At 33.0% G+C, this 22,631-nt stretch overlaps 1 protein-coding gene across 2 annotated transcripts in view; it reads right to left on the bottom strand.

Moving 5' to 3' along the window:
- Positions 1–22,631, bottom strand: part of ZDHHC21 (zinc finger DHHC-type palmitoyltransferase 21) — a 69,005-nt gene that overhangs the window by 9,419 nt on the left and 36,955 nt on the right. For both annotated transcript variants that reach the window (XM_037491849.2, XM_037491848.2), the window contains exon 7: positions 10,870–10,986. In XM_037491849.2, the coding sequence (XP_037347746.1) occupies positions 10,870–10,986 (117 nt within the window). The remainder of the gene's footprint in view (positions 1–10,869; positions 10,987–22,631) is intronic.

The raw sequence follows: 22,631 nt of genomic DNA, 5'->3' as shown, positions 1-22,631 counted from the left end.
AGCATTAACAGAAGATCTATGAATAGACTGAAAAATTATGGTAACATTGCAAGATCAGACCACTTAATTTTTATTACATGGAAATATACTAGATTATAACTTTGAGGACTTCATCTAAGAAAAGTTTTTTCAAGTACTTCTGACATCTTTCTAGAATGTGTTCCAAGAAATAAGTAGACTACTACCTACTAAATCATTGTAAATGTTTGGTTACTCTATCAAAGGATGTGATGTTCACCATGAGTTTATGAACAGGATTTAAGAGGCTAGCTAAAAAATGCTATTTTTCCCCACTAGAAATGAAAATGCTTATCTCTTTGATATCCAGAATACTACTGAAAAAGTATAATTTGTATTTGAACAGCCAAACATGTCACAACATTATTGCACTGGCACTTATTAAATGCACTAGAGCAACACAAGTTATGACACAAACACATTCACAATTGAAACAGCAAACTAGAAGAAGAAAGGATACTGAGTACCAAAAGTTATTCTCAAGTGCTAAATTACATATAATACATGTTTTTTGATTTTACAAAGCAGAGAGAAGTATGAAATATTTTATCGAAAAAGACAAACTCATGCCATTCGCAGAATGAGGATGGAGCTAGAAGGAATTCTGATCAGTGAAATAAGCCAGAAGGAAAAAAGAAAAATATCGGATGGTTTCACTAATAGCAGGAATATAGGGGAACCAAATAAGACATCAGTGTAAAAAAATAGTAACAGTACAAAACACAACAAAGCAAAAAAGGGACTATTATAAATCAGAGACATACTGTAAGGTGGGGGGAGGGAGAGGGGTCAGAGGGAAGGGGGAGGAGTACAGGAGACTGAGGTGATGGTGCACAGGTGCATTGGTGAAGGAAACTTTATGAGGACTATACCTGGGGGTGGTGGGGGAAGCAAATACTCTTTAAAAATGAACAATGATGTAAAAAATAAAAAAAAATGAAAAATGAAAAAAACACACTAAAAATAATTAAAATATTTTTGGACATGTAATTCCTTTAAGATTTAGTATTTCCTGTAGGGACCAGTAGAAAATAGCCAGTAAGATATATATCTTCATTAAGTATAGCTTATAAAATCTTAGTTATGTGTAAATCACAGCTATCCAGTAAAATCCATTCTTCAAGGACTGATAAGAAACAAGCTTTGATTGTATAGGATCTACCATTAGGTTATCTTACTTCCACAGAAGTATTTATGTCTGAATATGATCTTATGTTAAAAAATCTAAGATTTTCATTAGTCTATACAAGTAAAAGAGACATGAGAATGCTTTCCTATTTAAAAAAAAGGGTAAGTTTCTTTTCTTTAAAAACAAAAAAGAATAAACTAGAAACAGAAGACTTACAGAAACACAGGCCTTACCTACTTTATCAACCATGCTTTTCTTCTCATGATGGTTGGCTGATCTTACCCTAAGAAATGGTCTTTCAAGTTCTAAGGAAATATGCTTGGCTACAAATGAAAGCTGTATCCTAACTAATGAGATTATGCCTGAATGAGGGAAAAAAAAAAAAAAATTCCTAGCAGAAAAGGTAAAAAAGGTATGCATTGCCTATTAGGAAAAATGAGAGATGGGGGACAAGTAAGAATTTATCACCAAACTTTTCCTTGGTTAACAAATCAGAGAATCCAGTCCTCTTGGAACACGACAACTTAATGATACAATCCATCCAATATCTCGTCCTGCTTGGAGTTCATTCTTACTATGCAACACTGCCATATATGTTCTTATATGGCAGAGAGAGTGTGCTGAAGAGTCCTTTGGCATATCTGAAGATGGCATATAAGGGAATAAACAATCTATCTGATTATAAGACTACTGCTTTGGAGTCTGGAAGTAAGAAAATTGCCTTTGGATCTGATTAACACTGGAAATATTTTTATTTTATTTATTTTTCTTTGGGAAATCTTTTTTAAATGGAGTTTATAGACTGACAGTCTGAAGACATGATGAAAGTAAGAACATTCTATCAAAAAGACTCCTTGAAGTGAGTTCAATCTAACCTCAATGATCACTTTATTATAGGTCTTGGCAATGCTTTCAACTGTTGCACATACCTAATTCATTGACTGCTGATTTAATCTGAGCTTAGAAACATTCTCAGGAAAGTTTTCCACAACTAGAGATTATATACCTGTTTTATCTCTTATTAATTTCTACTACTTCTGAAATGGACTTCTGTGACTTTCTAGGACCTCTAATCAACACAGGGACTGAACTCTAATCAACTGAACTTTAATCAACACAGCTCACTGAACTTTGCATCATAGCACTAACAAGCATAAAGTGTGTTCTCAATACATACACTGCCGCATTAAATTAATTGAACATGGAGAGAAACAACAGATTCCTTATTTTAAATTTCTTTCTCTCTTTTTGAAATCTAGAGAGAAAATTTCCTGCCAATCTAATGAAGACATGATCCATTATTATCCCTCATTTGAAAGAGTTAAATATCCATCTCTAACTCAGCACCAGATAAGTCATTCATTAGAGAACTGAAATTCACATAAACGTTTAATCAATCATGGAACTAAAGTGAGAGGGCAGATCTTATCATTATAGACACTAAATATGTATTTCCAAAATAATTCCCATTCTTTTCTTCTTCAAGCCACTTTCTGACTGTCAAAAACCTAAAACTCTGCATCTCATTCTTCAAGTCATAATTACCTCATAGGTTTTTGTACAGATTAATTAATATATGTTAAATCCCTTAATAACTCCTCAATAACTGACATTCCTAGTTTTTACTAGTTGGTTACTAAACACTTTCTGACAGAGTTTAGAGATATAACCTCTCACTACACCAGAATTTAACTTTTAAAAATGGTTACACAAACAAATGGCTTTTATAATGGAAGACAGAATGACAGAGACCATGGGAGGATATACAGATAAAACCCAGTGTGTACAAGTTTATAATCTATCTTTTTCTTAAAAAGTTCTAAAGTTGGCATAAACCACACTCACTTATCTCAAAATTTTTACTGAGTACCTATTAATCAAGGAGTTTGTTACCTAGAGAAATTAGTCAAGTAAATATACAAAAAAGTAATTCTGCAAGAAAACACAGAGGCCATCAGAGAGGACGATTAATACAATGACATACTGTATTAATAAGACTTTAATCTGAGCTTAGAAACATATAAAATAGCTTAAAAATTACTTGCAGTTAATACTCAAATTCAAATACTCTTAGTTTAAAACAAAAGTATACTTTCAGTAAGATTTTTGGCTGTGAGTAGATGTAAGATGGTAGTAACTAAATATTGGTAAAAAGGGACAGAGAAACAAATGAATCGTTGAGGGAAAAGGCTCTACAAGTTAACTAAAACATAAGATTTTACTGTTTTCTCCTATCCTATAATGTTCGAAAGTCATATTAAATATTTATGTGGATTCAGAACATGAGATAATAAAATGATTGTCTAGGGAAAGCTGCAAGTAAAAGGAAAACTCAAATGTTTAGCTTCCTTACCATTAAAAAAAGCATCTGTTTAATCACTTAAGCAATTAACAATGCTTTAAAATTAAAATGCACTATTCCTACTGAAAAAATATATATAAATAGATTGAAAACATTTTTTAATTACTTTTAATCTTATGAGAAATATTTCCAAGGAGTATATTACACTAAGCAAACAGAGATGATATAATACAAATACATTTTCGCATAGGGATAAGTTTATGATAAAGATCACTCCAATTCTACATATAATCATTTTGAAGATAGCAGGAATTTTTAAAAAGATTTTTATATTATCATACAATGTAACTTAGTATGTATTTAAACTAAATTCCTTGGTAAAGAGGAGTCTAGTTTCTATGAAACTTTCTATTATATCCAAAATTCAAAGATTACTATTATAGACAATATTAATATATGATATTAAAAACACCTAAAAGCAACATTTTAAATTGTAATGAATATTCTAGGTTTTAAAAAACTAAGAAGATATTTCATATGTAGTATATTGGAAATACTACATTAGAAATGCATTTTGTTTTAATTAAACAAAAATATAATTTAAAAAACCCAGAATGCTGTAGAGATTCCTTTATGAAAAGTGAACTGGTTTCAGCATAATTAGCATTGATTTCCATATTTGCAATGCTGATTTGGAGTTGAGTAAACCAATATAATCTGTACCGAGATTGTGCTAAATGCTGCTAATTCACAGCAGTCAGTGGGATACTTGGCAAAATTTAATTGCTAAGTATTAACCTCAGGACTACATTTCTAGGTATATTTTAAAAGTAAAGTGAAAGTCCACTAATTGTCTAGATATAGAGAGCACTATTTAATAAATAAACTCATTTAAAATAATTTACCATTTTGAACATAAGATACTTCTTGTTGCATAAGATAGCCAAGTTAAAATTAAGGCATCCCTGCATTTGTGATTCTGTATTTATTGAGATAACCATGAGTCAGTACTTAAGGAGAGAAATCAAAGTTAGTACCTGTAAGGCCAAATGCAAAAATCTTTCACTGAGCATTTAAAGACTTTTACTAAACTGCAAGGAAATACATCTTCCCCACCCTAGCGTCAACCTCAACACAACTGAGAAAAGCACGAAGCTTCAGAGACACCATCAAAAGCTTAAGTTATTACATAAACTCCATGGAGCCCAGAAAACAAAAATGCTTGCATACAAAATTTAGATAAACTGTCAGAGCAGTGTCACGGTATACAATAGCTCACTGTCAGAACCTCACCAGAAGGCGCTGTACCAGCTGTTACAGGACTTCTTGATTAACTCTCTCCAAGCCCAATGACTAAAAACATGACTAATGTAATCACACAGCACTATTAGTATTGGTACTCATCAGAATGGACATTATTCTTGGCTGTGTGTGAAATACTGCTCAATAAGAAATTCTGATAACATCAATTACATTAATAATAACATCACTAGTCATTTCATTCAGAAACGGGGGGTGGGGGGGAGACAGCTAAACAGTCTAAGTAAGAAATAATTAGAAGAATCTGTTCCCTAATTAAAGAATGCTTCAAAGCAGATTGTTTTGAAAACACTTTAACTTCAATATTAATTTCAGTGAAAATGTGAAAACATTATTTTAATGCTATTTAAAACTAAATCTAAATATAATCAAAGATAATACTTTAAAAATGGGCCTAAGATTAGTCAACTCCACAGAAACATCTGGTTGTGTTGAGATCTTTTAACCTTTGAAATGGGATTAGAAATCCACTATTTTTAAGCTCAGTAATTTCTAATTATTTTATCTGGGTCAGATAATCTGCTCTTACTAGGTCTAAAATGACATTAGATTATCATTACCATGATTATCCTATTACCTTCTACTGTCAATAGAAGTGAAAACAAATAATAGAAATTACTGAAAATTGATATGTTGCTTCCTTAAAACCTCAATCTAAACCTAAAAAATAGGACAGCATTTGTTTTAATTGTTCTCTAATAGGCCTAAATTCAAACTATATAAATACATAATTTTACAATGATAATAACACTCCTCCAATATTTTTTCAAAATGATTCTTGGTCTTTAGGCTATAGAGGAAAGGGAAAGAGGGACATTTCAGAGGAAGGATTAAATTTACTTTGATTCCTTCTTCCCCATTTACTTTCTGATGCTATCTGCCTTCTTTTACACTGTAAGGACAAATGATTCAGAGGACAAAAGTGTGTCCAAGTGTGAATTTCCTGTAGGTAATCTAAGTTTTTTCACAAAATGAAACAGCAAGCATATTATACAAAGAAGTAAGCAAAATCTGTATTCTTAACTTTGAAATATCAAGCCATTATATTTAAATGCTAATAATTAGATTTAAAGTCCATGACATTTTAAATCAACTTTAAATAATTAAGCCTTAACCTTTAAACTATGCATTCTGGATACCTTTGAAAAAAATTTTTTTAATCCAAATAGTATTGCTTGAAGTTCACTACTAAATCCCACATAAATGGAGTAAAAATTAACTGTAACTTTTCACCAAAAATGCTTTGATTCAAGGGCATTAGAGTAAATATAGGGTAGACAAACAAAAATAATATATTCTCTTTATTTCTTTTAATACCTGCATTCTTTTTTGAACGCTTCTGCAGATACATAATCCCTACAGATATCAGCTCTGTCTAGTACAGTGTTCTGAGAAAGTACTATATGTACCAGTATATATAAAGAGTACAAAGTGGTTTCTACTCCACTTCAAATATATCACATGAGAACCAATTCCGCTATTTTAATCAATGAAATGTTATTACAGCAAACATTACAGCACAAAAGAAAATCATGCAATTTGAAAACATTATCTTGTTGGTATATGGAACAGAGTTAGAATGGCATTTGATGCACATTCTTTAAAAACCAACAAATATGATAAATAAATTACTTATGATGTCCAACTCAGAAGTGAATGCTATAATTTTAGAGTAGGGATTCTTAAGATATCTTGAAGTCTGCAGCCAGACCTCCTTCTCTGAAGCTAGGAAGGCTGTCAAATGAGAAGGAAATAATTACCCTTAGTTAGAAACCCAACAGTTCTCCTAAGTAATTTGTACTCTTAGCAGGATGTTGCCAAATATTCATACTTGTAATCATTAATAGCAAGAAATTGGGGAAATCTGAGAAATCATGTTCTAAGTGGTAGAAATATATATCAATGATTTTGGTAAATTTGAAAGTAGAAATTACAAAAACTGCAGGCATAATCTGGCAATTTTGACATGATTTATGAATAGACAATAAGGTAAAAAAAAGACATTAGGAGAAGACCTTGGCATTGTTACAAATAATATCATTATGTTATTTAACATCATCAGAGAAATCATGAGATATTAGAAAGTATGTCTAAAATGAATAAAAATATATTTAAGTAGACATTACACAAAAATCTAATAAACACACACAGAAGTATTCAGTATCATTAGTCATCAGGGAAATGCAGATTAAAACAGTGAAATAGTATTTAAAGCCAACAAAATAGCTACTATTAAAAAGACTGACAGCAACAGATGTTGACGAGGCTATGGAGCAACTAGAATTCTCATACATTGTTGATATATGTTCAAAATGGTAAAATCACTTGGGGGAAAGGTCTGCTAGTTTCTTACAAAATAAAATGCAAAGCTATCTCAAGTGGCGCAGGAATTCTTCCCTGAGGTATTTATACAAGAAAATGAGTACCTGTTTGAATAAGATTGTTCATAGGAGCTTTATTCATATTTGCCAAAATCTGGAACCAGTCTGGCTGCCCACCAATAGAACAGATAAACAAACTGTGGAATAGCCTTACGCTGGAATACTACTCAGCAATAAAATGGAACTATGAATACATACAGTAACATGGATGATTCAAAAAATATATTGTGTGAAAGAAGACTTACATAAATGGGTTCATATGAAGTTCTACAATTACTACTATAGAGGGAAAAAATCAGATGAATGGTTGCTTCTGCTGAAGATGCATATTTACTGCTGAGAAGCATGAAGGAACCTTCTGAGGTGATGGTAACATGATATACACAAAAGGGACTTGGGTTGCCCATGTGTGCATTTGTCAGAGTTTATTTTATAATATAAGTTAAAGTGTACATCTCATTATATGTAAATTTTTTCTCAAAAGAAAAAAAATGTAAACAAGCTTTGGGCTCCAGTTAATGATTTGCGTAATGAACTATTTGATGACTGCCACTTACTTTGATATATATGAAAACATATAATGAACTGGTAGATGGATAGCTTGAAATGAGATAATCCAAATAGTCAAACATGTTAATTCTGGATGGGTATTCACTGTGAAATTCTTTAAAATTTTCTGAGCTTAAAATTTTTTTATAAAATTTGGGGGGAGGGAGTTTATACAAGTTCCTTGTAAAATATTCAAAGGTTATCAGTAAATATGTTTTCCTTCCATTCCTTATATTTTTTCTTTCAATTCTTCTCTTTTGATGCCAGTACCATTACTACTTTCTAATATATCTTTCTAAAGATACCCTTCAAAGACTAGGTGAAAGACTAGATAGATGGATATAAAGCAACAGCTATTTCCTGCTGTTTCTTATTAGAAAGCTAATTTTTCATTAACATTCCTTATTAATAAAAGATCTTTAATAGAAAGTAGAAAAAGAATATCAACAAATATATAAAAAAATGAACAAATGACTAAAATTAATAGTTAACTTATGGTAGAAATACTTTTTTTGGGTAACAGCTTTACTAATATATAAGTCAAATACCTTACAACTCACATAATTAAGTATAGAATTCAATGATTTTTTTAGCATGTTCAGAGTCTTGCAACTATCACCACAATCAATTTTAGAACATTCATAACTCCATTGAAAAATCCCTACATTCGTTAGCTATTACAAATCCCCAGCTTTCCAAGCCTAAGCATCTTACCAAGCCTCTATCTCTAAAAACTTACCTACTCTAGACATTTTATATAAATGAGAACACACAAAAATACAAGCAATCTTTAGTGACTGGCTTCTTAGAACACCTAGCCTATTTTCCAGGTTTACCAGCATTTGTACTTCACTTCACTTGATGGTCAAATTATTATTCTAACACATGACTAAACTACATTTTATGTATCATTCATCAACTGATGAACATTTGGGTTACTATCAGTTTGGGACTATTATGAATTATCCTTTTATAAAAATGTACAAATTTGTTTCTTTTGGGTATATGCCTAGGAGATAAACTACATTAGATGCTGATTATTCCATGTTTAACATTTTTTTTAAGTATATTCTTTTTTAAAAAAGATTTATTTATCTATGCATAAAAGAGCTGGGGTACAGGCCAGAGATGTGGGGGGTGAGAGGATTCACCAGAGACAGAGTGGGGAACAGAACAGGCAGACTTACTGAAATACACTGCTGAGGGGAGCAGCGGGCGAGACAGGAGAGGTCTGCTGAGCCATGTGGGCTGCTCCCTGGCTGGCCGGGGATGGAACTCGTGCTGCAGAGGCTGCGGATTGCCTCATAGCGCGGTGCTTAACCTCTTGCGTCACCAGGGAGGCCCCTCCATGTTTAGCGTTTTAAAGAACTGCCGGACTGTTTTCTAAAGCAGTTGCACTGTTTTTATATTCCCACTCACAGCTTATGATGGTTCTGATTTATTATTTGCTATTGTTCATCTTTTTTATTGTAGTCATTCCAGTGAGTATGAAGTGGTACTACTTACTATGATTTTGATTTGCATTTCCTTGATGACTAATGGTACTGAGAATCTTTTCATATACTTATTGCCCACTTGAATATCTTCTCTGAAGAAATGTCAATTAACACATCCTTTTCCCATGTTTTAAACTAAGTTGCCTTTTTGAAGTTTTATCAAGTTTTTTAAATATAATGTAGATGCAAGTTTTTCCTCCGATAAATGATTTGTGCATATTTCCTTCCAATCTGTGAGTTGTCTTTTCACTTTCTTGACAGTGTCCTTTTCCTTTGATGCACAAAAGTTTATATTGAATAGTTTTGATGAAGTCCAATTTATCTTCTTCTTTGGTTGTTTGTGCTTCTGGAATCATATCTAAGATACCCTGCCTAATCCAAGATATACGCCTTTGTTTTCTTCTAAGAGTCTTATAGTTTTGTATTGTTTATACAAAGAAGTGCAGGGGGTAAGAGGATTCACCAAAGACAGAGTGGGGAGCAGAACAGGAGGATTTATTGAAATACTGAGCACTGGAAGAGACAGGAGAGGTCTACTGTGCCATATGTGGGTTAGCACCCTCACCAGGGATTAAATTCAGGCCTCAGTGGTGATACCACTGAGACTTAACCTCTAGGCCACCAGGGAGGCCCAGAGTTTTATAGTTTTAAATCTTACGTTTAGAACTATGAACCATTCTGAGTTAATCTGTGTATATGGTATGAGGTAAGGATACAATTTCATTTTTTTTTACATGTGAGTAGCTAATGGTCTAGTACTATTTGTTGAAAAGGCTCTTCTTCCCCCTATTTAATAGTCTTGACATTCTTGTTGAAAAATAATTAACCAAAAACACAAGTATATATTTCTGGGCTCTTGATTCTATTTCATAATTCTATATGTCTACCCTTACGCTACAATTTCTTGATTGCTGTCACTTTATACTCTATTTTGAAGCATTTTTCTTACTATATATTTTTCACTGAATATATTCTGAAAAACTGCTTCGTGTGATAAATAATCTATACAAAATAAATTTGCAGAGATTGGTCAAAAGAACTGTGTACTTTAAATTTTGATATAGATAGTGGTATTGGCCCTTCAGAATAGTCATACCAACATATATCCCCACCAATAATACATAAGAAAGTGTTTATCTTCTTCAATGTAATGTACTATCAAACTTTTAAATTCTAACTCGTGATCTTTCTCACTTTTTGATCTTCTCTAATTTGATAAACCCTATCTGGCTAATACATGCATGTAAAAATTTAATTACTAATAAAATGTTTCAATCATCAACTCCATTTGGAGGCATTTACTCCAAATAGTTTAAAGAGATATACAAAGTAGTGTTAATTGGTACAGAAAAAATTACTGTATACAAGATGCTAATTAACAGGAAAATGGTTAATTAAAATATAATATATTCACTAAACAGTGTGAAACGATTAAAAGTTATAAAAACAAAGTCTGCGCTCATGTAAAAATACAATTTCTAAATGTACTTTACAAAATTGTATGTACACTGTTCATAGCTACTTTAAAATGATACAGCCTATGGAAATGTTAATATATAAAATGACTATAGGTTATTTTATTCTTTAATTTCCAAACTTTCTATAATTCTATAGAATCAAGTTCATAATTATGGAATATGTTCATTAAGTATGTTTCATTACAAGTATACTTACTGTGATTATGCCAATCAGTTGAGTATAAAAGAGTCCAGTTATTCCAACCAACATAGTAATGGCCATAAAGGCAGCTAGTCTCATTATGGCCAGTTCATGTCTAACAACAAAGAGATCCTATAATAAAGAAAAAATAAAAGTCTTAAAAATAATTTTAATACTTAGTTGCAATAACAATGCAGAACTGAGTCATAATATTTCCCATTATTTTAAAAACTGCATCCACCCTTGAATTTGTTCTAGTTCATAAATACATACTTGAAAAATGAGTAACAAAACTAATGATTTTACTACATTATTGTATTAAAAATAATGAAACTCCTTAATCCTAATGTTGCAAGTTAGGTATGTTCATTTACTATTTGCAGGGGGAAACAAGCACAAAACAGATGGTGGAGGGCCTCCCTGGTGGCGCGCCTCCGTGGTGGTGCAAGGGGTTAAGTTGCAGCACCACAAAGCTATCAGGAGCCACTGCAGCATGGCAGGAGTTTGATCCCAGGCTGGCCAGGGAGCTAACCCACATGGCGCAGCAGACCTCTCCTGTCTCACCTGCTGCTCCCCTTGGCTGTGTATTTCAGGAGATCCGCTTGTTGTGCTCCCCACTCTGTCTCTGGTGAATCCTCTCAACCCCCCCGCACCTTTGGCCTGTACCCCAGTTCTTGTATGCATAAATAAATAAATCTTTAAAAGAAAAACAAAACAGATGGTATATAATCTTAGGTTCTACAAAAAGGAAATTTTACTACCATACAGCTTAAAAGCTTAAATGCACAAACCTGGCTTCTATTATTAAAGTTCAAGTGACCAAGATACACTGAAATTATGTAACTTAGTTAAAAGGAAGAGAAAATAATAAAATCATAAGGATAACTCTCTTTAAGCTTACTTCATTCATTCATTCATCCACTCACCCAACTGCCACTGCCAAGCACTATGTTATGCTGTAAAAATGATAAAGATATGGTCCATGTCCTCAAGAAGTATGCAGTTTATTTAGAGAGATCTCAGCTTTGCACTGAGGATGGTAGAAATGTCAAGACAGGAAGAAGAAATGGAAAAACTATGAAGGAAACTAATTTTATGGCTCAAAATATAAAAGCAAGGGTCTTGAAAGTGAACCAAAGAAATTCTGATGGTAGGACAGGAAAACAAGAAGGATATTATTTACCCCCACTGTTATCAACCAGAGAGATCAATGGAATGACCGTGAAAGAACTCTTTTTCCAAAAGCTGTTGGTAAATCTGAACTAAAAGAACCACAGTAGATAAAATCAGTAAGTGAGAAGAAGGATCCTCAAACATGCTTTTTTAAATACTGCTTCAGATTAAGACTTAAAGGTATACTAGTAACAATACCAAAAATAGGTCACTGAGCATAATGTATTTGCTTGAAACAAAAGAATTAACGTTTTTTCCGTATATCATTGTGATTACCTACCAAATGTAAGCAATAATCTGATTCCTTACCCAAACTGCTCATTGATTAATGTGGAAAAACAAATTTCAATGGGAAACTTAAGATGTCATATTACAGGCAAATATAAGTGATTTCGGAGTTTTAGTAAAGAGTCTAATTCAGAATTGTTGCGAAACATGTAAAGATGAAAAGATGGAGTTATGAATGATATAAAAATTAAAAATAGTAAGTTTTGCTAAAATACCACTTGAAAACACAAATTTGTTCCAACATGACTGATACACTAAGCAACAATTTGATTATAGCATTGTTTGCTCATTGTGACTTGATCTGTGGAAAACCTGAAGTAAACACAGAAAATCATACCCATCTAAATCAAGCCATGTAAAAATACACAAAACACACACCTACCACCCTTGAAACATCTACTCAATTTATCCTAACAACTTCAATTTACCACAAAGCACATTCATCCACATCTGATATTACAATTTCCCTTGTGTTTTCAGATGACCCTCCCTCCATCACTTCACAATAACTTACCTGCTGCAACACTTTCCGATGCCCACTTTCACAAGAAAATTCCAGGTCTCTTTCCGGGCAAATACTATGTTCTTTATGGTATTTATACATTAATTGACCATTTAATCCATGTAAACTGTGCTGCTGTTTTTATTAGGCTCCTACCCTTTTAAGTGTCACAAGTGAAATTTTGAAGTGTTCGGCCTCCATTTTCCCTGTGGTTTCCATTGCCTGACTTTGCATAGTGGGGTGAATTTTAGAAATACATATACTAGAGCTTAATAAAAATTTCATATATGATCAAATAAAAAGATCAAATATCATCTTCTAACAAAAAGAAAAAAATTTAAAATTTACAAATGTTAGGGATAAAGATAAAACTAAAAGACTTAACTAAACAATTATATTTATCATCTGGTTATATATTTACATTTAAGATTAGTTATGCAAATAAAAGATTAGTTATGTAAATCAGTTATCTGAAATACTTTAATTTAGAAAATGCTTTTTATCACTTATATTTTCAAACATAACTGTACCCAAGTTTACACATACTTAATATCTTCAGTAATAAATCTACATTTGAGTCATTAAATCTAGTTCTGCACCATGGGGAACATCATCTTTAATTCTACCTTAGATTTTTTTGATAGAACACTTTCTGAATCTAAAAATTAGCTTGGGAATTTTATCCAAATCACAAGAACCCATTTCCTGCTCATGATCTTTATGATATAATCACTATTATGGCTGAATTCTGTGTCTTGCCAAATTCCTCTGTTAAAATCCTGATCCCCAGCACGGTAGAATGTGACTGCATTTAGAGGCAGAGCCTTTAAAGTGGTGATTTAAGGTAAAATGAGTCCCTTACGGTGGGTGCTAATTCAATCTTGTCCTTTTAAGAGGAAATTCAGAAACACAAAGATAGCAAGAATGCTTCAGCACAGAGGAAAAACTATGTGAGAATACAGGATGAAAGCAGTTATCTCCAAGCCAAGAACAGAGGCCTTCAGAGAAACCAAACCTGCTGACATCTTGATTTTGATCTTCTAGCCTCCAGAACAGTAAGAAAATAAATTTTTGTGGTTTAAGCCTCCCAATCTTTGCTGGCTTGTTCTGGCAGTCTTAGCAAACAAATACAATAACTGTACTTCTTTCTTGTCTTAATTTCTTCCCAATTTTTGTTAAGAAATATGCTTATGCACAGATAATGTACAAACTCTAAGTTCAGTTTAAAGAAAAGTAACACCATGCACTCAATATTAAAACATTTGAAAGTAGGCAGAGGATCCTGTGCATTACCTTCTCATCACATTCTTTCCCTCACTCTGTTCCTTAAAGGTAAAGGTTACTTACTGATTCATTCTTCATACATTTTTGGATACTAATGTATTTCAGTTGCATATTACAAATAACTTCTCCCTCTCTGAGTTTACCTTCTCACTCTTTTTATAGCATTTTTGATAACCTCAAATTCTTAATTTAAATGTAGTCCAGTTTATCAATCTTTCCTTAAGTGCTTTTTATACTGCTTAAGAAATCTTTCCCAACTGAGGTAACGATTACATTCTCCAATTTATCCATCTAAAGGTTTTCAAGGCTTTACAGTACTGCCTTTTTCATTTAAGTTACAATCCACCTGAAATTGGTGTTTACTTTTTGTGCAGTGAAATAGAGGGGTCTGAACTGACTTTAACTATATGGATATACAATTGTTACAGGATGGTTTATTTAAAAAGTTCAGTAATCAAAGATCAAGTATCCATGCATGCAAAAGTGATATGGGCACTCTATTCTGTTTTCTTGATTTACTTTTTTTTTTTTTAAAGATTTATTTTTATTTATTTATACAAGCACTGGGTACAGTCAGAAGCGCGGGAGGGTGAGAGAATTCACCAGAGCCAGAGCGGGGAGCAGAGCAGGCAGAAGGACCGAAGTACACTGCTGAGGGGAGCAGTGGGCGGCAGGAGAGGTCTGCGCGCCATGCGGGACCCTCCTCCGGTGGCCGGGGAGCAGCCGGGGATCGAACCGGTGCTGCAGAGGCTGCGGGCAGCTTCGCAACCCAGCGCTCAACCACTGTGCATCCCTATACTAGTGACAGGTTTTAGTTACTATTGCTTTATAATAATTCTCTATACCTGGTAGATCAAGTCATCCATCTTGCTCTTTTTAAACAACGTCTTGGTTATTCTAAGATACTGGAATTTCCATGAATATTTTAAAATTAGATTTTCACCTTTATAAAATATGCTCAGGTACACACACACATATAACAGTATCTCCAGTAAGCTTAACAATTTCCCTCCTTAGAGATCTCCTGTACTTTTTTGGTTAGATTTAATTCAGGAACTTCCAATTTCTTGATTCTTTTATAAATGGTTTTTACTATTAACTTCATTGTCTAAAGGAATGTATGTTAATATATTCAAACAGAATTGATTTTTGCACAATATTGTTTTGTAGTTACACCTCTTGAATGTTCTTAATAATTCAAAAGAATCCATGGACAAATTATTTACACAGTCACATCATGTAAGGGTAATGATGGCTTTATTTCTTTCAGCAGTTATACCATTTCTTTAATAACAGAGGTGATACTAAGCAGAATGGACATTAATGCCTTCTCCCGCAACATGGAGGATAAGAAGTCAACATTTCACCAGTAAGCATGATAGAATTGTTGTGTATTGGGTTCCTGACTTTTTGGAAATCTTTTATCTGACAAGAGAAGTTTTTAATTCTAATTTGCTAAGAGTTGATAACATGATTATATTCATATGTATGATTTCTTTTTGTAGTCAATGTGATAAAACACATGAACTTATCTATAACAAAAATCACGTTTCATCTCTTAAGATAAGCTCAGCATGATCAAACTGGTTATATTTAACTAGTTTGCTAATACATTGTCTGGGAATTGTTTATGTTCATAATCAGACTAGTAGTCAGTATATGCTGTATATATATAAAATGAGTTGAGGAGTGCTCTCTCATTTTCTATTCTTTTAAAGAGCTTGTGTATGACTGGAATTACAGTTTTCTTTCATATTCGTAAAGTGAAAACTCACTGGTAAAACTGTCAATATTCTTTGCAGGTGAAGTTTGAACTATTCACTTCTGATTATTGGATTAGCCATGTTTCAAATTTCTTTCTGAAATAATTTTCTTCTAAGAGTTTTACCATCCTTATGGATCAGGAAACTCAGAACAGTCATGTGTTACATGTCCCGAGAAAAGCATCATTAGGCTATTTTATCATTTTGTGAACATTAAAGTATAATTACACAAACCAAGACAGTATGGCCTACCACACACCTAGGATATATGGTATAGTCTGTTGGATCCACCATCCTATATGAGGTCTGTCACTGACAGAAATGTCCTTAAGCAATACATAACTAATGTAAATATCCAATCCCAAATACCAAATATCCAATCACAACAAAACCCCCACCAATACAGTATAGACTTAACTGGTGAGAATCTTTATTTTACTTTGTTTTGATTTGTGGAAACTGCTAAGAAATCTGTCTCTATATATCTCAGGAACAAAGAAAAGCATATGATTCCTATATGAAAAGAATAAGGCAGGAGGAGTTTTGTTTTACTGCATTTTCATTAGGGGTTTTCTCCCTCAAGGAGGGAGAAAATTGGCTCCTGGAGGGAAAATAAATCTTAGGTATCACAGTAGTTCACGGCCATACACCAATCAATCCTACCTGACAAAATCATATTGCTTAGTACTTAACTTTATGGAAGGAAAAGGAAGAAATGTCTAAAAAGGTTCCCTTGGGGAGCAGTAATAATAATAATGAAAGGTTGGGAAACGGTCTTCTGTTGGATTTATTGTAAAACTATAGTTATGAGGCATGTGGTACAACCACAAGGATAGACAAATAGACAGTGAACTAAAAAAGAGCTGGAGACAAATACATATATATGGCTCTTGGTTTATGACAAAGATGTCACTGCAGAAAAGGGGGAAAGAATTATCTCTACAATAAATGGTACTAAATTAACTGCATATACATCTGTGAAAAAATTAAACTCTGACTCCTACCTCATAAGAATCACAAAAATCAATTCCTGGTAGAAATGTGAAAGACATCCATGTATTCATCTAAGAGATGTATACATACAGCAAGAGACACAAACAAAGTTGTTTATGGTGGTATTATCTGTAACACCCCCGAACAGGAAGCAATGTAAATGTTCATCAATATATGGATAGATTGTTTTATCTTAAAGTACTGTATTTATGACAATATTTATAAGCAATGAAAATAAACTATATCGTAACAAAAAAAAGTCAAATTAATGTTGTTCAGAGCTTTTGCAATAACTCACTGAGCTGTACATTGTTTTGTGTACTCTTTGGCATGTGTATTTTACAATATAAAAGGTACAAAAAATGAAAAAATAAAGTTTTGATCATGAAGTATAAATTAGCTTTATTTTGAAAACAGAAACAGAACTCTTTCAAAACACATATAACAAAATGTAAACTAAAATTTAGTTCCACCGGCCTGTGAATAAAGAGACAAAGATGTCAGGTTTAGAAACGGATATAAAAGACAGAGGAAAGACAGCAAGAGTCAGACTGGCTCCCTGAAAGTCACCTACCACTTTTTTTCCTGGCCCACTCTGATCTGATCACACTAAGCTTCTTGTTACTTCTCAAACATATCAAGAAAACTCTTACATCAGGGTTGCCACATTTCTTTCCTAAAAACCCTGTCCTCACATACCCACCTGCTCACTATCTTCGGATCTCTACTTAAGTATCACCTTATCAGAGGCTTTTTCCTTGACCAAACTATCGAAGATTCCTGCACTATCTCCTTGCTCTATTTTTTTCTATTATTTCTCACCTGCACCTCACATATTTATTTCCTTACATAATGTCTGCCTCTCTTAATAGTATGCAAGTTTTTTGAAGATAGGAATTTTTGCCTCTTGTGTTCAACGATGAATCCCTGGCAGCCTAGAACCATCACTAGCTCAGGAGGTGCTCAATAACTGAGTGAATGAGTAAAAATGAGGAAGATAGACAAAAGAATAGTGTCTCCTTGGACAAAAGAAACTATTATTTACAAAGACTGCTACGTATATATATAACAGCAGAGATAAACGGGGAAAAAAAACACATAGACAACATGTATAAGACATACATGCCACATACACCAGCAGAGGAGGAAAGAGGCTTCAAAGTGCAAAAATACTTCCATATTCCTACTTGGTGAATTTTTAGAATTTTATCATTTAAAATTTCAAAATGTTACAAAGCCAGGCAGTAGTAAGGGTATCATTTCTTGATAAAAGCAAAATGAAGTAACCCATTTTGTCAGATTTGACTTCTTACAATCAAGTAAATATTGTCAGATTTGACTACTTATAATCTAACAAATAATTCTTAAAATACTCACAATGTGAATTTCCTGGACTCATTCTTCTCAATAATGTAAATCCAAACTATGATTGTTTACCCTAACTACATCCATAACAAAGCTGCAATTTCAAACACTTTGGCCTCTGAACATCTCCTATCTTTCAAACTAACTCCCAGACTCGAGGGAGGGTGAGAGGATTCATCAGAGACAGAGCAGGGAACAGCACAGGCAGACTGATGAAATACACTGCTGAGGGGAGCAGCAGGTGAGACAGGAGAGGTCTGCCACACCACGTGGGATCCTCCTTGGTCGGCCGAGATCAAACCGGTGCTGCAGGACAGCTTCACAGTGCTGTGCTCAACCGCCTGCACCACCAGGGGAGGCCCTCCCAATACTATTATATGACTACCAACTTATTTATATTCCACAGCACACTGCTATAATTTGTCCTTTAATATACCATCAACTTTCTTAACCCTGCCTGCTGTTTTACTAGCTGTTCCTTCTTAGTCACTTTTCTGGTTCATCCTCATCTTTTTGGCTTCTCAAATTGAAAAATGGTCTTCAGACCTCTTATCTATCTATACTGAACCCCCTAGAAAAACTCATACCAAGTTCCAAGGCTTTAAATACTATATGTATGCTACAAGCTCCCAAATGTGTATATCCACCTCAGACTACCCCATTGAAATCCAGATTCCTTTATCTAACTGTCCAGTTAACCTCTCTTCCTGGAGGTCAAATATGTATCTCAAAGTAATGATGCATAAAACCAAAATCTATAACTTCTTCCTAAAACCTATCTTCCCTACAGGCTTCCCTACTGCAGTAATGGTATTTCCATTCTTACAGTACTTTGGCCCATAAAACCTTGAAAGAATCTTCCACTCTTATCTCTTTCTATCTTATATTCCCTATTCAAATCATTGCCAAATCCTGTTAGCTCTTCAAAATATCATGGAATACTTCTCAATAATTCCAGGAGTCCACAATCACTTAATGTTTTCATTGTATTTTAATAGTCTAGTAACTGGCCTTCTTGTCACCATTCTTGTCAAATTTATTCTTTTAAAACTATTTTTATTGAGATAACACTGGTTTATATCATTGTTTGCGTCTTATATGTACAGGATCCCCTACTTCAGGTGTTGGTGCCATATAGTAATTTATAGTTTATAACAATTTCTTTGTAAAATGTGAATGAGTTTGTACAAGTACTCAAAATCCTCCAACAATTTCCAAAGCACCAACTACTAAACATCCTAACAAAACAAAGTCTCTACCTCTAATTCCAACCCTCAACACTCTTACTTCATCTCCAATTACTCTCTCCCAAACTCACTCCACTCAAGACACACTAACCTTCTCACTGTTCCTGGAAAATACCAAGTATGATTCCAACTCAGGCTCCTGGCAACAGTTCTTTCCTCTCCTTGGAATGCATATTTTCCCTGTATCTGTGACTTGCTTGAGTTTTAGTTCTCTACACAAGAGTCACTATGCAAAAGGACTTTCTTAATATAATATCAACCATTACCCTCCATTCTTTACTCTGCTTTACTGTACTTGTAATACTTACCTTATATACTATATATCTGTTTACTGATGTCTCCCCCAATTAGAACATAAGCTCCTTAAATACAGAACTCAGTTTGTCACTGCTGTATCTTCAGCCTAGGACAGGGACCAGTGCACACAGTAGGCACACAATGAATATGTTTATATTTTACATTCAAATATTAATAGGTTTTATATCAATCAGTAGGAAACATTTTTTTTTCTTTATGAACTATTATTTAAAAATAGTTATCATGTTTTTATAGGACTAATCTGAAAATTAACAGTTAAGTGATATATTTCTCAACCTCAGCACTAGACTTTGGTCTGGATCATTCTTTGTTGGAGTACACTGCCCTATGCATTATGGAATATTTTGTACTATCCCTATTCTCTACCCAATAGATGCTAGTAGCACTCCCCCAATTGTGACAACCAAAAATATCTCCAAACATTACCTATGTTTACCTATGTCCCCTATGCTGATTGGGGGAGATTCTCTCTCTTGCCTACTTCTACAACTGTTAGGGATTTGCTTTTCTATATTTTCAAGAATGGAAACAGCCACTGTTAAATGTAAAATATACAGATTTTAATTTTTAAAATGACTAAATAACCAGCTTCTCATATTGAGGGTAGGTTTATGTGGTAACTACTCTTGCGTAAAATAAAATCCTGTTGTATCTATATGGCTATCAACACTTTTTGGAATGCGACTTAGCTAAGTTTTATCATTATATTTTAAAACACAGGCCAAGAAATTATAGAATTATTCTATGTATCAACTCTGACTTTCAGCATACAAGTAAAATGCATTTTTCAGTCTTGTTAAATCTGATGGAAATGGCTAAGAAAAAAAAATCAATATTCAAACTTACCAACTATCATTGAGTGTTCAGAATTACACATTAAATTTTGATACAGAAATGAATGCAACTTTTTTATGGAGTGAATTTCACTGGCATGTAACGGCCAGGCTGAGGGCAAAATATTTCATAAAAATCATTTTTTTGCAGAAGTATCTCTAAAAAAGCAACTCTTCAAAAAAAAAAAAGATTAATATTTTCTTACAGCACTGACCATTTAATACAATGCCATAGTTTTTGGTGAAAGAAAAATATAGGTGAGACAACAGAGAAAAAAAATTATTAAAAAAATAAGTAAGTAAATAAACAAACAAATAAAATGAGTCTCCTCAGCTCTCACTCCTGGAAAGTCTAGGAAAAGGCTGGTGGTTCCCTGCATGTACTCAACATCATAGAGGACCCACTTACCTTCTCTTTCTCTCTGCTCTGCCCTAAAGGGGTGTCCTTCATGGTGAAAAAAAATGATTGCTGCCATGGTTTAATATTTAAATTCAAAGTAATAAAACCATTTTTATTGAGAAATACAAACAGCCAATTTTGTATGCTTAATGTTATAATATTGATAAACTGTTAGCTACACAAACACGTTCAATGACGACATATGCTCAGTAGACCGGTACTACAGAATAAAATTAAGATTTATATGGCTTCTGTGCTTGTAACTGGTTTTCTCTACAAAGATGAACTAATTAAATATCTGACTTTATTCCTTGCAAGGGAAAAAAAATTACCAATGATATCACCACTACTGTTTCAAAATACATGAACAAAAAACACTAAATGACTGTCATACTAACATTTAAAATAATTTCCATTTTATATTAATCTTAATTCCATGCTACTGTTGGCTAGATTTTTACAATCAAGTATTAATAGTTGAATTTAAAATTCAACTCTTGCTAAAAAATCTAAAAAGCTAAATTCATATTTCAGCAATTTTGTCCATTCTTTAGTGATCATAATAAATGATCTTCTAGAAATAGGGAAGGCTACTGAGTGAAGCCTAAGATATTTTAAAAAAAATAGTAATAAGTAACAGAAGTATTCAGGATATTTGAAGATTAAAATATAAAAAGTTACTTCCAACAAACTCTTCTATTCTCTGTTAGCCAGGGATAATTCTGTCTCACAGTTCTAACACCAAATCCCTTAGCAACACTATTAGATATATAAGTCAATAGAATAATGATAATGTATCTTCCTAGGTGAAAGTTGGTTTGACTGCTAAACTTTATTTATTTATTAAATATCCTTTCTTCAAATTTCTTCCTTTCTTCCCCTCTTCTGCCACTCTCTCCATGTTTTAAATGCAGTTAGATATAAAGACAGATACAAAGGAATCAATTAGAAATTATCTGAATCTAGCACATTTAAAATAATGATGTAACTTTAGAAGTGGTATGTCACAAATTAGTTGCATAAACTCTATGCTAAGAATCACAAATTATTTCTTTAAAAAAGAAAAGCACCTTTCATTTCTCATGTAGAGAGATGCTAATGCCTATAATATCTGATTACCAGAGCAAGTACCTGGTTTTAAAAATATTTTTCATCTACTACAATGCCTTTATAAGATATAATTTGACAGTCTTTATATTAGATAAACCACTCAAATGGGATGGTTCAATGAAAACAGAAAAGTATATTACCAATCAGGAGGTTCAACAAGCAGATTTTGTGAGTATTTTTAATATATGTATTTTAAAAAATAAACAAGGCTACAAAAATAATATTGCTAAAATTATTTCCCTGGGGAAAAATGCATGACTTTAGAGACAGAAAGAAATGGTCCCAATTCACACCTCTGCTAAGTGGTAATTCTGATTAGACAAATTATGGAATTTTGCTAAATCTCGGTCACTTAATCTCTAATATGGGAAACACACTACTTATATATGTAACAAAGTACACTAAGCATGGTAATGCCTTTCTTTATACTTAAAGAATTATAACTTTCTAAAACTATTTTTGATATGCAACTGGCATACAATAAAAAGAAATGGATTTATT

Source organism: Talpa occidentalis, unplaced genomic scaffold (genome assembly GCF_014898055.3).
Source record: "Talpa occidentalis isolate TD23 unplaced genomic scaffold, MPIMG_talOcc4v2.1 talOcc4.7, whole genome shotgun sequence".
Classification (NCBI taxonomy): domain Eukaryota; kingdom Metazoa; phylum Chordata; class Mammalia; order Eulipotyphla; family Talpidae; genus Talpa; species Talpa occidentalis.
This window is presented reverse-complemented; position numbering and strand designations above follow the sequence as displayed.